We start from the raw sequence: 12762 nt of genomic DNA, 5'->3' as shown, positions 1-12762 counted from the left end.
CTATACCTTTCCGCCACAGATAGAGCAACCGGGGCAGTCCTGCTAGTAGAGCGGAAAGGCATCCAGATGCCAATCTACTATGTTAGCCGTGTCCTAACAGACGTGGAAACCCGGTACTCTACCCTGGAAAAATTAGTCTTAGCACTTGTACAGGCTTCACGCAGGCTAAGACGATATTTCCAAGGTCACCCAATCACCATTCTCACCAACTTCAAACTTGCAAACGTTCTAGGCAAACCCGAGTTGTCGGGACGCCTAGCCAAATGGGCAATTGAGTTGGGGGAATACGCGATAAAGTACAAGCCAAGACCAGCCATAAAAGGCCAGGTCTTGGCCGACTTTATTGCAGAAGTCCCCGCTTCGCGGGAGAAAGAGTGCCAGGAGGAGGCTCAACCCTCTCCAGCATAAGACATCGATGATGTCTGGCGACTCTACACTGATGGAGCAACCAACAACGAGGGTTCAGGCGCAGGGTTGAAACTAACCAACCCAGCAGGCCAAGAATACACTTACGCTATTCGACTGGATTTTCCAAGTACGAATAACGAAGCGGAGTATGAAGCATTCTTGGCCGGGCTGAGAATTGCGCGTAAGATGGGAGTGAAAAACTTGGAAGCCCACGTGGATTCCATGTTAGTAGGCAACCAAATAAACGGGACGTACACGGCCGTGAACGACACAATGGCCCTATACCTCGCACAAGCAAAAACCCTTATGCGTGATTTTCACGATTGTAAAGTCATACACGTCAAGCGTAGCGAAAACAAATATGCGGATGCGTTAAGCAAGCTTGCATCATTAGCCTTCACCCACTTGGGAAAGGACATCCGCATTGAACTCCTTGGAGCACCATCAGTCCCGCACAAGGAAATCTGTGTCATCCAAACCGGCACAGAAACGTGGATGACACCAATAATAAATTACCTTGCGGCGGGTATACTGCCAGAGTCAAAAACACAGGTAAGAAAAATACGCTGTAAAGCACTGAACTATCAACTCATCGATGACATCCTTTACAGACGTAACTTTCTTGGCCCACTCCTAAGATGCGTGGACAACCAAGATGCTGGCTACCTCCTAAGGGAAGTGCACGAGGGCATCTGTGGAGTACACGCAGGTCCACGCGCTGTTGTAGCTAAGCTAAACAACGCGGGATACTTTTGGCCGGGGATGCATACGGATGCGCTGGCATACATTAAAAAGTGTAGGTCTTGCCAACTCTACGCACCCAACACGCATCGCCCGAAGAATGAACTTGTTCCCGTCACCTCTTCATGGCCATTTCAGAAGTGGGCCATCGATGTGACAGGTCCATTTCCCACAGCAGCAGGGAACGTTCAGTTTCTAGTGGTAGCCATCGACTACTTCACCAAGTGGATAGAAGCAAAACCCTTAGCCCAAACAACCGCAAAACATATCAAAAAATTTATTTGGGAATTTATTATTTGTCGTTTTGGACTTCCACAGAATTTGGTGAGCGATAACGGCACCAACTTTGCTGACAAGAAGCTACAAAAGTGGCTGGAAGAACTTCAAATCACCCACACCTTTACCTCAGTGGCGCACCCGCAGGGTAATGGTGAGGTGGAAAGAGCAAATAAGAGCATCATCGACGGCATAAAGAAAAGACTCTTGGAACACAGATCCGGCTGGGTGGACGAAGTTCCACACGTCCTTTGGGCAAACAGAACGCTGAAAAAGGCCAATACGGGAGAAACCCCGTTCAGCCTCACTTATGGCACTGAAGCCATGGTCCCGGTCGAAATTGGTTTACCCTCACCAAGGGTCTTGATTCAGCCAGAAGACAATGATGCGGAAAGACGGTTAGACCTTATGCCAACCGAAGAACGCAGAGACTTAGCCGCAGCGCGTGAAGAGAACTACAAGCGACAAATGCAAAAGTACTACAACACGCGGGTAAAACTCTGCAACTTCAATGTCGGAGACTACATACTGCGTAACAACGAGGCTTCGAACCAAGAACGCCCAGGAAAGCTGGCCCCGGTCTGGAAAGGGCCATACATTATCAAAGAAGTTTTGGGAAAGGGCGCATACCGGCTCGAAAGGCTCGATGGCACCCCCATCCCAAGAACATGGAATGGAGCTCAATTACGCAAATGTTACATGTAGATAAATTCCACACTTGTAAAGAAAAGGCCTAGAGCCACTTCTAATGGAAATGATTCTCCTTTATCACATTGTGTTGATAGCCTTACCTTTATACTTATGAACTTTCCACACTAATATGCCGGTATTCACCGCATAAATAAGTGTGAAAAGAAGTAAGTCGTTGCGTGTGGAAGGCGGCAAAACCCGCATAAACACAAAAAACGGCAAAAATTTCTAAAAGATGAGGAAAACCTTCACGCAGGTCAGTTATAGGTGAAGTTTGGTCATCCCACTAAATGAAAGTGACGGTCCTACCCGCACAATCATGATAGAGGAAACTGAACATCAACCTATTGACAACCGCGCGTCGAAAGGTTAACTTATTTAAAACACTTAGAAAATTTCTAAGGAAAAGATGAGGAAAACCTTCACGCATGTCAGATATAGGTAAAATTTAGCCACCCTACTAAGTGAAAGTGACGGTCTTACCCGCACAATCACGAAAGAGGAAGCAAAACTTTAACCTATTATCTGCCACGTTGAGAAGTTAACTTATCCAAAGTAATCAAGAAATTGCTAAGTTAAACCAAAATATGCGTGAAACAAAACATATAAGGTTTACAAGGCAAGGCATTAACAAATAATATATATTCCATCAAAATTCAAATATTACAAGAATTGCTGGGCACATACCCGCATGCAAAAATATAAATCTATTCTAACAGTGGGAAGGGATCTAAAGGTTCAAACTTCAGGACCACTCCCTCCAAACCCACTTGAACTCGCACCATCAGTTGGCTGTGGCGGTTCAAGGAAAGTCTTGAGAATAGTTAGCCCATCATCAGCAGCAGCAATTTCGTTCACCTTCTCCATCACCGGATGCGGGAAGGCAGCATACTGGTTCACTGCTTGGTCGTAAGCAGCTTCAGTGTCCACGTCATAAAGAGGGAAGTTGGAAGGCGGGATGCCCTTCTCAACAAACCCCAGACCAAGCAGGAAACCAGCCTTTTCCCCATCATCATGGGAAGCGTTGAGGGCTGCGCTCATGGCATCGTCATAGGATGTGTTTGTGAAGACCCGATGCACAACCTACAAAAAATATGTATATATCAAAAACTTTTCTTCTAAGTATAAAGAAAAGCGTAAAGATATTATGAAGCTACGCATACCTGCGACAACGCTTCTTGTAGAAGCCATTCCTTGGTGATCAGAGCTTCCTGGAGGGCAGCTTAAGCTTGGTCACGGGCGCGTTCGGCTTCATTTTGGTTAAGGTCGGCAAGCAACACTTCTTTAGCTGCAGCCTCTTCAACGCCCTTCAGCTTACGCTCAGTGTGGTCAAGCATACCCCTCTGGTCCAAGATCTCTTGGAGCTTCTTGGCGTCTTCCATGGCCAAGGCATCATGAGCCTGCTGGAGCCTCTCTAGTTTGGCTTTAAGCTCCTCATTCTCGGCGCGCAGAGGCTCAGCAATGGCTTCAGCTTTGGTGGCCCTCTCGGTCGCGTTCCGCGCAGTTTCCTTAGCCAACCTAAGTTGTTCGTTAACAGCTTGGGTAGCCTTGGAACGGGCCTCGAGCCGGGCCTGAACTTCAACCTCGAGGGCCTTGAAGGCCTTTTCCTTATCCGCAGCAATGGCGGCAAGTCTCCTGTTCTCCTCCCGGATAGCCTGCGCCTGAGCCACTTCCTGGCTACGCGCCGTCTTTAACTTGTCGTTTTCACGACAAAGCAACTCGACGCGCGGCTACACCCGGGCAAGGAGAATCCGAAGCTCATTCGTCAGCCTACCCTCCTGGTAGCTAGACATGGCTTCCCCCAACGCACCACTTGGGGCTGCGTGACGCGCCCACTCGACGCAGTCCACAGCTGTTCGAAGGGTTGTTCCCCGGCGGATGTTCCACCGTGGAACATACACCTCATTGGAATCCGAAACTGTAAAAACAAAAAACAGTTAGGAAAAGATGATGATACAAAAAAAAAAGCAAAAATAACCCTACGCACCTGTAGGGTCGACAACAGGCCGGTAGCCGCCAAACCCATCACCCGAACCTATATCCATCCAAGAGGTCAGGGAGATGGGAAGGAGGCAAAGATTGGCTAGAAGCCCCAACCCTGAACGCACCTGAGGGACCGGCCGTAGTCGCCGGCGCTGGAGGAGGCATTGTAGAGGCCCCTGCGGTAAAAACCAACGGAGGTGAACTCACTGGAGGTGAACTCACAACCGTGGCCGTAGCTGCGGAAGAACCCGCAGGATAAACCACCGCCGGCTCAGTGAAGGATTCCGTGAAGATGGCACTGACAGCCGGCGGGGATGATGTTACAGTTGGAACAGTTGCCTCAACGGGATGAGCAACTGAATCAATGCTGCAAACAGGCGCAGCCGCCTGGGTCATCGCCTCGGGTAGGTTGACCAAACCTACCGTCATGGGTCCAGAGACGCTCCTTCCCGCTCCACTCGGGAATGCGGTTGCATCCACGCCTGCACGAAGACGATATATAAGTATGATGGCGGAAAGATATGCAATTAAGCTGAATATAATTTATACTTACGAGTTTTCTTGAGCTTGAAGGTTCTGACAGGCGGGGACGAACCCGATGGAGCCGGCCTCTTCATGCCGGTCATCGTCGTCGTACTGGGCTGCCCGGAGGTGACAGCTGTCTCAACCTCCGGAACAGTGGTCTCACCACCCCCAGGGTTCCCCGCCGCCTCCTCGCTTTCAGTCTCGGAGTCAGACTGATTTCCTAGGTCGACGGCGGAGGTAACCTTCGCCTTGCCCTTCGCGCCAGTAGCCTTCTTCTTCCTCACGAAGAAAGGACCATCTGCGGATTCCTCATCAGAAGATGACAAAATTAGAGGAATTCCAGCAGAGGTTTGAGCATTGAGAGGGCGAGGGTTAAAGAGTCCTTTACCTGGCCGCGTGGCGCTCAGAATCTCGTGGCCCGGCGGGTAGACCTCCACAAACCGATCCGCCGTTTGCTCCAGGATGGGCAACTCGTTCTCGTCAAGATCACGAGTACCCAACTGAGCGGGACCACCGCTCTCCCGCGGCTGCAGAAGAGACTGCAAGTTGTTTCCCTCTGAAAATAAAAAGAAAGAAATGGTTAGAATAAAAACCCTAAATTAGCAAATAATATGAAGCATACCGTAAGGGATAGAGTTCAAACCGTATTCGAGGACGATGGGAATCTGTGGCGCCTCTGCCCCAGCATCTTTCCACACCCGGCTCATACCGAGCATCACCATCCCAGACTCCGCAAAGCGGTAAACCGGAGTCTGGATCTGGGAGATCTTGGTGAACCATTCCGCCTCTTGGTAATTGGAGGCGTGAAGGCTAGGGAGTGCCCTCCCGTTCTTGAACGTCATCGCAATGGGGACGACGCGAGCGGAGATGTAGAAAAACTCCCGCTTCCAAGACCGAAGACTGCGCTCGGTAGCGCAGATCTTCAAACCCTTGATCCAAGTGACCAAGGTATACCAGCCTTGGATGCACCTCCAGGAGTAGAAGGTCATCAAGCGGTCGATGCGGGGCTCAACGCCCAGAATATGGCACACCCATTCAAAGTGGCGAACCTTAGCGATCGCCATCGGGTGCACCTCCGTCAAATATACACCGTGTCTCTCCAGAACACGGTATACGAACTTTGTTAATGGGAATCTGAGATTCCCATATATGAAGAATGAGGCATAAACCCCTATCTTGCCCTTGGGGGCATCGTACACCGTCTGGTAAGGCTCAGGAAACTCAGGCTCGAAAGGCTCGAGCATGAACTTCTTGATGATGTACTGATACAGGTCGACGGTAAGAGCACACTGGCACTCGCCAGCAGTACTCTTATCGTCCTTATCAGACGCGGACATTGGGTTCTCGGTGTACACCTCAGACTCCTCGGCAGTAGCCTCAGGATCATGAATGGAAGACATGTTTTGGATGTAAAGAAGAACGATTTCAGGAGAATGCTCGACGGAAAAGTTAGAGTATTCGCCGGAAATCGTTTAGAAGAAGAAGAGTGAAGTGAAGGTGTGGATTAAGATGCACCCTCTCCCCCTTTATATACTCATCGCAATGAATGCGATGAATTTAATGCGGAGGAGAGAGAAAGCGCAGGTGCAATGAAACTATGACACGTGGAAAGAGCAAGCTGGCAACAGCTGTTGAAAGGACGCGTGCCGTAAAATTCGCGCCCACGTGCCCGAAAACTCGCGCCCACGCGCCTGAAAAAGCGTCTGGAATGACCATATACCGTCACGTCACTATAACTTCCTGCACGTCCTGAAACTGTCAGAAGAAACCGTCGGACGACGCTAACGTCCCTTCAACAGTTTGGACTGTTCTTATCCTTTCACCAACTCTTCGAATTTCAAAAACATTCAAAAATATTTAAAGATTCAAAAATAAGAGGGAATATACCCTTACCTTGGAAAGCGAGAAACCATAAGACGAGTGCGGGTACAGTGTCAAGGCGAAACCCTTCACATACTTAGCACTTGCAGGGAATCAAAGCTAACAAGATACCTTGGGAAACAAGAAACCGTAAGACAAGTGCGGGTACAGTGTCAAGGCGAAACCCTTCACATACTTAGCACTTGCAGGGAATTGAAGCCAAGAAGGATCTTATGGACCATGCTTGCGAAAAGGGAAATAGCACCTCCGCATAGCGGGAACGTTGAGAACTAGCTTGTTTGAAACTTCAAGGCGGAATTGATAGTTTAACATAACTGATCACTATGTCCAAAACTACCAAAACCTCGTGAAGAATCTATGCAAGTGAAACGCAACGCTCCCGACGTGCGAAGGGGTTAAACACCTACCCGCATCATAACCAAAGATCAGGCAGAAAAGTCGGGAATTTCTGCGAGTGACATTAGGAAAACCGCGGGAAGAATCCCCACGGAAAACCTTAAAACTAAAAACCCTTTTCAAAACCCTTTGCTTAAGTCCAAAAGTTCACCTCATTAACAATTCATGAAAACATTGGACTGGGGGGACTTGAAGAGGTAGGTCCCAGCAGAGCCCAGTTAGACCCGCAAGACTCACCTTGAAGAGGGACGTCTGCGCAAAGACCAACTGGTTCCGCAGGACCCACCAGGCTCAGAGAGATGAAGACCTTACGCGCAGTACGCCAGCTGTTCCCGCAGGAAAAGCCTCCCAATGGTGAAGTACCCCGCCTGTTCCCGCAGCTGCGGATACAAGCCATCAGGGAAGGCTACCCGCACTAATAGCAAGGCTACACGCACAAGGCACTAACTCTCAATAATTCAGTAGTCACCTGAAGAAGGAATGAGCAAGGCGGGAATACTCCCGCCCAAATGAGCCAGTCCGTACGCTTCTGGAAGATCTTTTGTACTATACCTGCCAAGGTATGGACAAAATAGACAAGATCTGACCAAAGCAGCCCATAAACCAATCACAGGGTGACAGCTCACCGACAACAGTACAAGGAGGAGCACGCTCTAGTACAAAATGTCACTATCAGCCGCTGCCTACTCACCAACTCTTGTTGTGGCACGTACATAGCCTGCAGTTGGTGGAAAAGGAATAGTACACAGCCGGCCATGTCACTATCAGCCGCTACCTACCCACCAACCACCAGCATGGCACGTGCGTAGCCCACAGTTGGTAGAAAAGGAATAGTATACAGCTGGCTGTACCTGCTTGGAAACCTACATTCGGCTATAAATACTCCAACACCTTGGAACGGTAGGATCATCTCATACTCACATATCTGCTCTAGCTATTTATCTTAATATACACTTATATTCAGAGCAATCTAGTCTGATTCTCACGCCGGAGGGTGGTCACAAGGAGGAACCCCCCCTTCTCAGTGACGAGTTCACGGTGTCTGTTTTGCAGGTCATCAGAAGAACAACCATCTTTGCCAGACCTAACCCTCGTGGGAAACATCTACTTAACCCCCAGATTATCCGTAATCTGCCGGGGTCACTTAGTGTTTCTTCAGGTTAGAACAACCATCATGATAATGTTAAAATACCTGTTCTGACAAAAACTTCTTCCAAATTTGACTTTCTTAGGTCAAAACAACCACCTGAATGTTTTGTGGATGGTTGTTTGGTAGCGTGATATCAAATGGTGGTGTTGTAGCTATAGAAAGACCCAGTTGTTGTTAATTAAGTACCTACTTTATCAAACATTGCTTCAACGACTTGAAACGACATGTCCCAAACAACAACAAACCGATAATCAAGCAAACCTTTAACTATCGCGTTGAAGAGGTAACCCTAGGATTGGGCTAGTTGTATATGCCTATGTTTAGAGATGTTTGGTCCTTATCTCATCCCATGTTTCAGCCCAATAATCCAACATGTTGTGCCCAATTTCAATAAGTCAAAATAACCCACAATGATTAATTAACTACCTAGTTTATCAAACATTGCTGCGACAAGTTGAACGACATGTCCCGAACTGCATCAAATCGATAATCAAGTAAACTTTCAACAATCACACATAGTTTCTCAATAATCATTGGTCCCTCTTTGATCAAGCTCTCATCAATGCATGCATGTATCAACCTTTTTAAAGCCTCCATTGCTACCTATAAAGGCTCCTCATGTTCCAAGCCCAAGATACTCACGAGTCGCGACACACGCTTGACGGTTAAGCGTAAAAACTTTCCTAATCCCGACATTCAACAGTCTAGCAGTTGAAGTCAAACCATCACCAGACGTCTCGTTCGAAGTAACCATAGTAGCTAATGAGCATAACAAGTCTATCAAAGTGTCAAAACCGACGTCTACATCCGGTTGGAGACAAAGTAAATACTAAGAGTCTGTAATCCCGCGAGGGACTGCAGGTTGGTGAATTGATTAAAGAGATTTGAAGTAAATAAGAATCTTTGTTGAGAACTTGACAGACATAAGTGGAAGAGTATGTTTAAGAGAATCCAAAGCATATAAGACATCCTGAGCTTTATAAGTTTCTTTAGGATTTAGGTTTGATCCACCAGCAAACCTCTCAAAGGTACTTGCAATGGCTTCACTAGCATGTGAAAGCATTGGTGTGTTTTACCTATATGATAACATGTGAGCATCAAATACAAGAAAAAGGCCATAAAAGATTAAACAAAATCTCCAAAATGTCAATCTTCCTACCAGTTGACCAAAATATTAAGGGAAAATTCCCAAAATAAGCAATTATGAAAACAAATTTTTAGTTTTGGGTATCACTTGCAAAGAATTACAGAAATATGTATTATAAACTAGTGGTGACGAGTAGTTTGTATAAACCAATTAAAACTTGCCACGTGCTCTTAAATTAACCGTAACGAGCACGTTCCCTAATGATTTACTCGTCACTACTAAATAAGTTTCATAGCTCGTAATTAATGCCCACGATTAATTCATAAATACTTTAATCGCGACGAGTAGATTATAAGGTTAAACTAGTCGCGTCAAGTTAACTACTAATAAACTACTCGAGTAAGGAATGTAATTAAACCGGGTAAACTAGTCGTCGCGGTTAAAGGACTTATGAATTACTCGTGGGCGTTGATTACGAGACATGAAATTTATTTAGTTGTGACAAGTAAATGATTAGTGAGCGTGCTCGTTACGGTTAATTTAAGGACACGCGGCAAGTTTTAATTGGTTCTACAAACTACTCGTCACGACTAGTATATAATACCTATTTCTATAATTTTTTTGCAAATGATACATAAAACTAGAAATTTGTTTTCATAAATGCTTATTTTTGGAATTTTTCCAAATATTAATCCGTTGGACCTGACTTGGTGTTGTCAGTCTATTATAAGAAGCCACGTGTCAAGCTAAATATCTGGTATTTTTTAATTTAAAGAAATATTTTGTCAGGCAACACAAAAATTTAGTCGGAACGCACAAAAATTTCGTCTGACATCACAAAAATTTCGTAGGATCTCGCAAAATTTTCTGTCGTAGCTCACAAAATTTTAGTTGGAATTCACAGTTTTTTATTTGATACTCCCAAGAATTTCATAAGAACTCACAAATTCTCATTGAACTTGCAAGATTTTCGTATTATCGTATATACCTCACAAAAATATTACACATGTGGCTTCATATAATAGGTTGAAAATACTGTTACTATCTCAGGCCTGACGGATTTGGGATAGACGTTCAAGGATATTTGGTCAAATGGACATTTTCTTGACTTCTTATGCCAAAATGGACGTTTTGTGGATTTTCCCACAAAGGCCGGCTATGAGGTAGCGCTGGGTGGTCGACCGACACCGACCTGACACCCCGATAAACCCAATTTTTATTAAAAGTTATATATATATATATATTGGAAAAAAACATGTATTCTTAATGTTTAAATCCAATTCCTTAACTAATATAAGGCCCAATTTTTTTTTTCGTCTTTGGTCTAAAGTTTTTTTACGATTCTCGAAGACGGTCCTGTTTCCCACAACTAAGTAAAAGTAAAAACATACCTTGACACGCGAATCTGCAATATAAGTTAAAAGAACCCCAAACAAATGAGAAACATCATCAGACCAAGTTATCCAATGACCAGCAGTACTTAACAAATGCGACACACACTTTAATCCAGAAGCTATGGAGTCACTGCTATCGGTAGACATAATAACACGAGTAAGCAAACTATAAATATTTTCGGATTGTGTCCGAATGACAGCAGAAGATATGCTTGTCATAAGCATTGGGAGGATGACGATGAGAGGTTCAATGTGGTGAGTGGGAGAGAGTTGGAGGACAAGAGTTTGTCGAGTGAAGAACATGTGGCACCGAAATAAGCGAGTGGAGTTAGAGGGTGGTTGCGGGTTTTGAGAACGTTCGATATGTCGTTGATCATGGAACTAAGGTGGTGGTGTTGATTACTATCTTCCATGCTGTTGTCTCTACGCATGGTTTTATTTTTGCATCAGCAACCTGCGTAATAACGTAGAACCGAAAATTGAACATCCTACGTCCAGGGGCGAGGGTTATGAGGACCCGGGTATCCTCGGTCACCCCTGTTTTTTCTCTTAGTTGTGTAACTTTTTGTGATTTCGTTCAAAAATTTATATAGGTATTGAGGCTGGACACCACTAAAATATTTTTCCGCAACTTCGGCCACTCATTTGATTAAGTCCAAGCTTTGTCACTGCCTATGTCATAATACGAAATGTGTAGAGTAGTTTGCTTTGTAGGATTGTAGGTGTACATTTAATGAGTATTTATAAAAATTGTGATGTATAATACCATTGCATCACACTAAAAAATCATCCTGTGTGGAAAACAACTTGGATAAAGAGTACGGATTAAATGACCTCCAAAATCAATTAGGTGATTCATGCATATATGTTCCACAAATCAGCCTAATATTTTATACTATAAATTAATTGAGGAAAACCTTCCAATATACCATTCAGTTTAATTACAATTAAATTAGTAAGGGTTAGACAAGGGATCAATATATAGTGTAGTTAATTATCCATGGGTGTATTTCAAATCAGGCAAGTGACATTGGTTTTGTTGATAGTAGCTCTTGTGGCTCGAACCCATGGCCAAACGGTCCAAACATGCCCGGGCCAACTTGGTACTCTAAATGTGTGTGCACCCTTTGTGGTGCCTGGCTCGCCCACAAATGTAGTACCTAGCTCAGACTGCTGTGTGGCTCTTCAGTCAGTTGATCGTGATTGCCTTTGCAACACTATTCGTATCGCGTCTAGCCTCCCCTCGCAATGCAACTTTCCCGTTTCTTGCGGTAATGCCCTTGTTTTTTTTTAAACATTATGTATGCATGTAACTTGTATCATTTTTATATCTTTTTATGACTGCAGGAAATTGAAGTGGACATGAATGGAAGAAGGATATAAGGGACAAGAGTTGGTTATTAGATATTATGAACTTTACTTGCGTTTTTAATTTATTTTTTTGTTTTGTATTAAATCAAGTGTCACCCAAAACCAACTATGAATAAAAATATGTTATGGTTTAGTTTTTATTATTTTTTTTAAAGGAACTCAACAAACCTTGTATGTATACCACCACCTTAATTATTTGTTTAAACTTTATACCACTATTATAAACCAGTTTTTGAACTTTTTAAAAAGGCTGTTTAGAGTCAGTAGTTCAATGGTTGTGACTTGTGACCCACATTATTAGTTGAATAATAGTTCATAATTGTATTTTCAAGTTGCTATATATTTTCTAAAACTGACTTGCTTTGACTTAGTGTATAACTTGAACACATCTAAATATACTCGTTGTATAATTTGAGTTGACCCAACCATGTTAAACACTTTTTTATCCATATTATATGGTCCTTGGATTTGACATATATTAAGTTTTGTGTTAAATTTTAGAAATTAATAAGAAATAGTTTTTTACATCCGTGGTCTGCAGCGGGATGGATCCATTTTTCAACATTAAACATAGAACAATATACATATTGGTTGTGTCGTAAAAAATTACATGTAGAGGAATCAAAGCCCATGCCTTTACCACTTGAAATCATGGGTTGCTATGGTACGTGTATAGTAACTGATATTAGAGATTTTATATAATAATAAATTAAATACACCAATAAGTAATAATTATAAATTAAATAGACATGTGGCAGATGAATCACACGTAGCATACCGTACAAAAGTGGCATATTAGTTATTATTTTATGTCATGAGGATGCAACATAGATAAGTACATCATGTAAAAAAATAAGTAA

At 44.1% G+C, this 12762-nt stretch overlaps 1 protein-coding gene across 1 annotated transcript; it reads left to right on the top strand.

Moving 5' to 3' along the window:
- The first annotated feature begins 11531 nt into the window (after positions 1-11531).
- LOC143606466 (stamen-specific protein FIL1-like) lies at positions 11532-11914 on the top strand. Its single transcript, XM_077082232.1, has 2 exons — positions 11532-11813; positions 11879-11914. The coding sequence occupies exons 1-2, from the start codon at positions 11532-11534 to the stop codon at positions 11912-11914; spliced, it is 318 nt and encodes a 105-aa protein (XP_076938347.1).
- The last annotated feature ends 848 nt before the right edge of the window (positions 11915-12762 follow it).

The sequence above is a fragment of the Bidens hawaiensis genome, unplaced genomic scaffold (assembly GCF_021521415.1).
Source record: "Bidens hawaiensis isolate Kalapana, Puna unplaced genomic scaffold, B.hawaiensis_p1.1 tig00074943_1, whole genome shotgun sequence".
NCBI lineage: Eukaryota > Viridiplantae > Streptophyta > Magnoliopsida > Asterales > Asteraceae > Bidens > Bidens hawaiensis.
The sequence above is the reverse complement of the archived record's forward strand: the minus strand, read 5'-3'. Positions and strand labels throughout refer to the sequence as shown.

Excerpts from the sequence above, each read along its gene's own strand:
- LOC143606466 (XM_077082232.1), top strand. The coding sequence starts at position 11,532 with ATGGGTGTATTTCAAATCAGGCAAGTGACATTGGTTTTGTTGATAGTA. Across the intron at positions 11,814-11,878 it reads TTTCTTGCGGTAATGCCCTT|GAAATTGAAGTGGACATGAA; the intron begins GTTTTTTTTTAA and ends TTATGACTGCAG.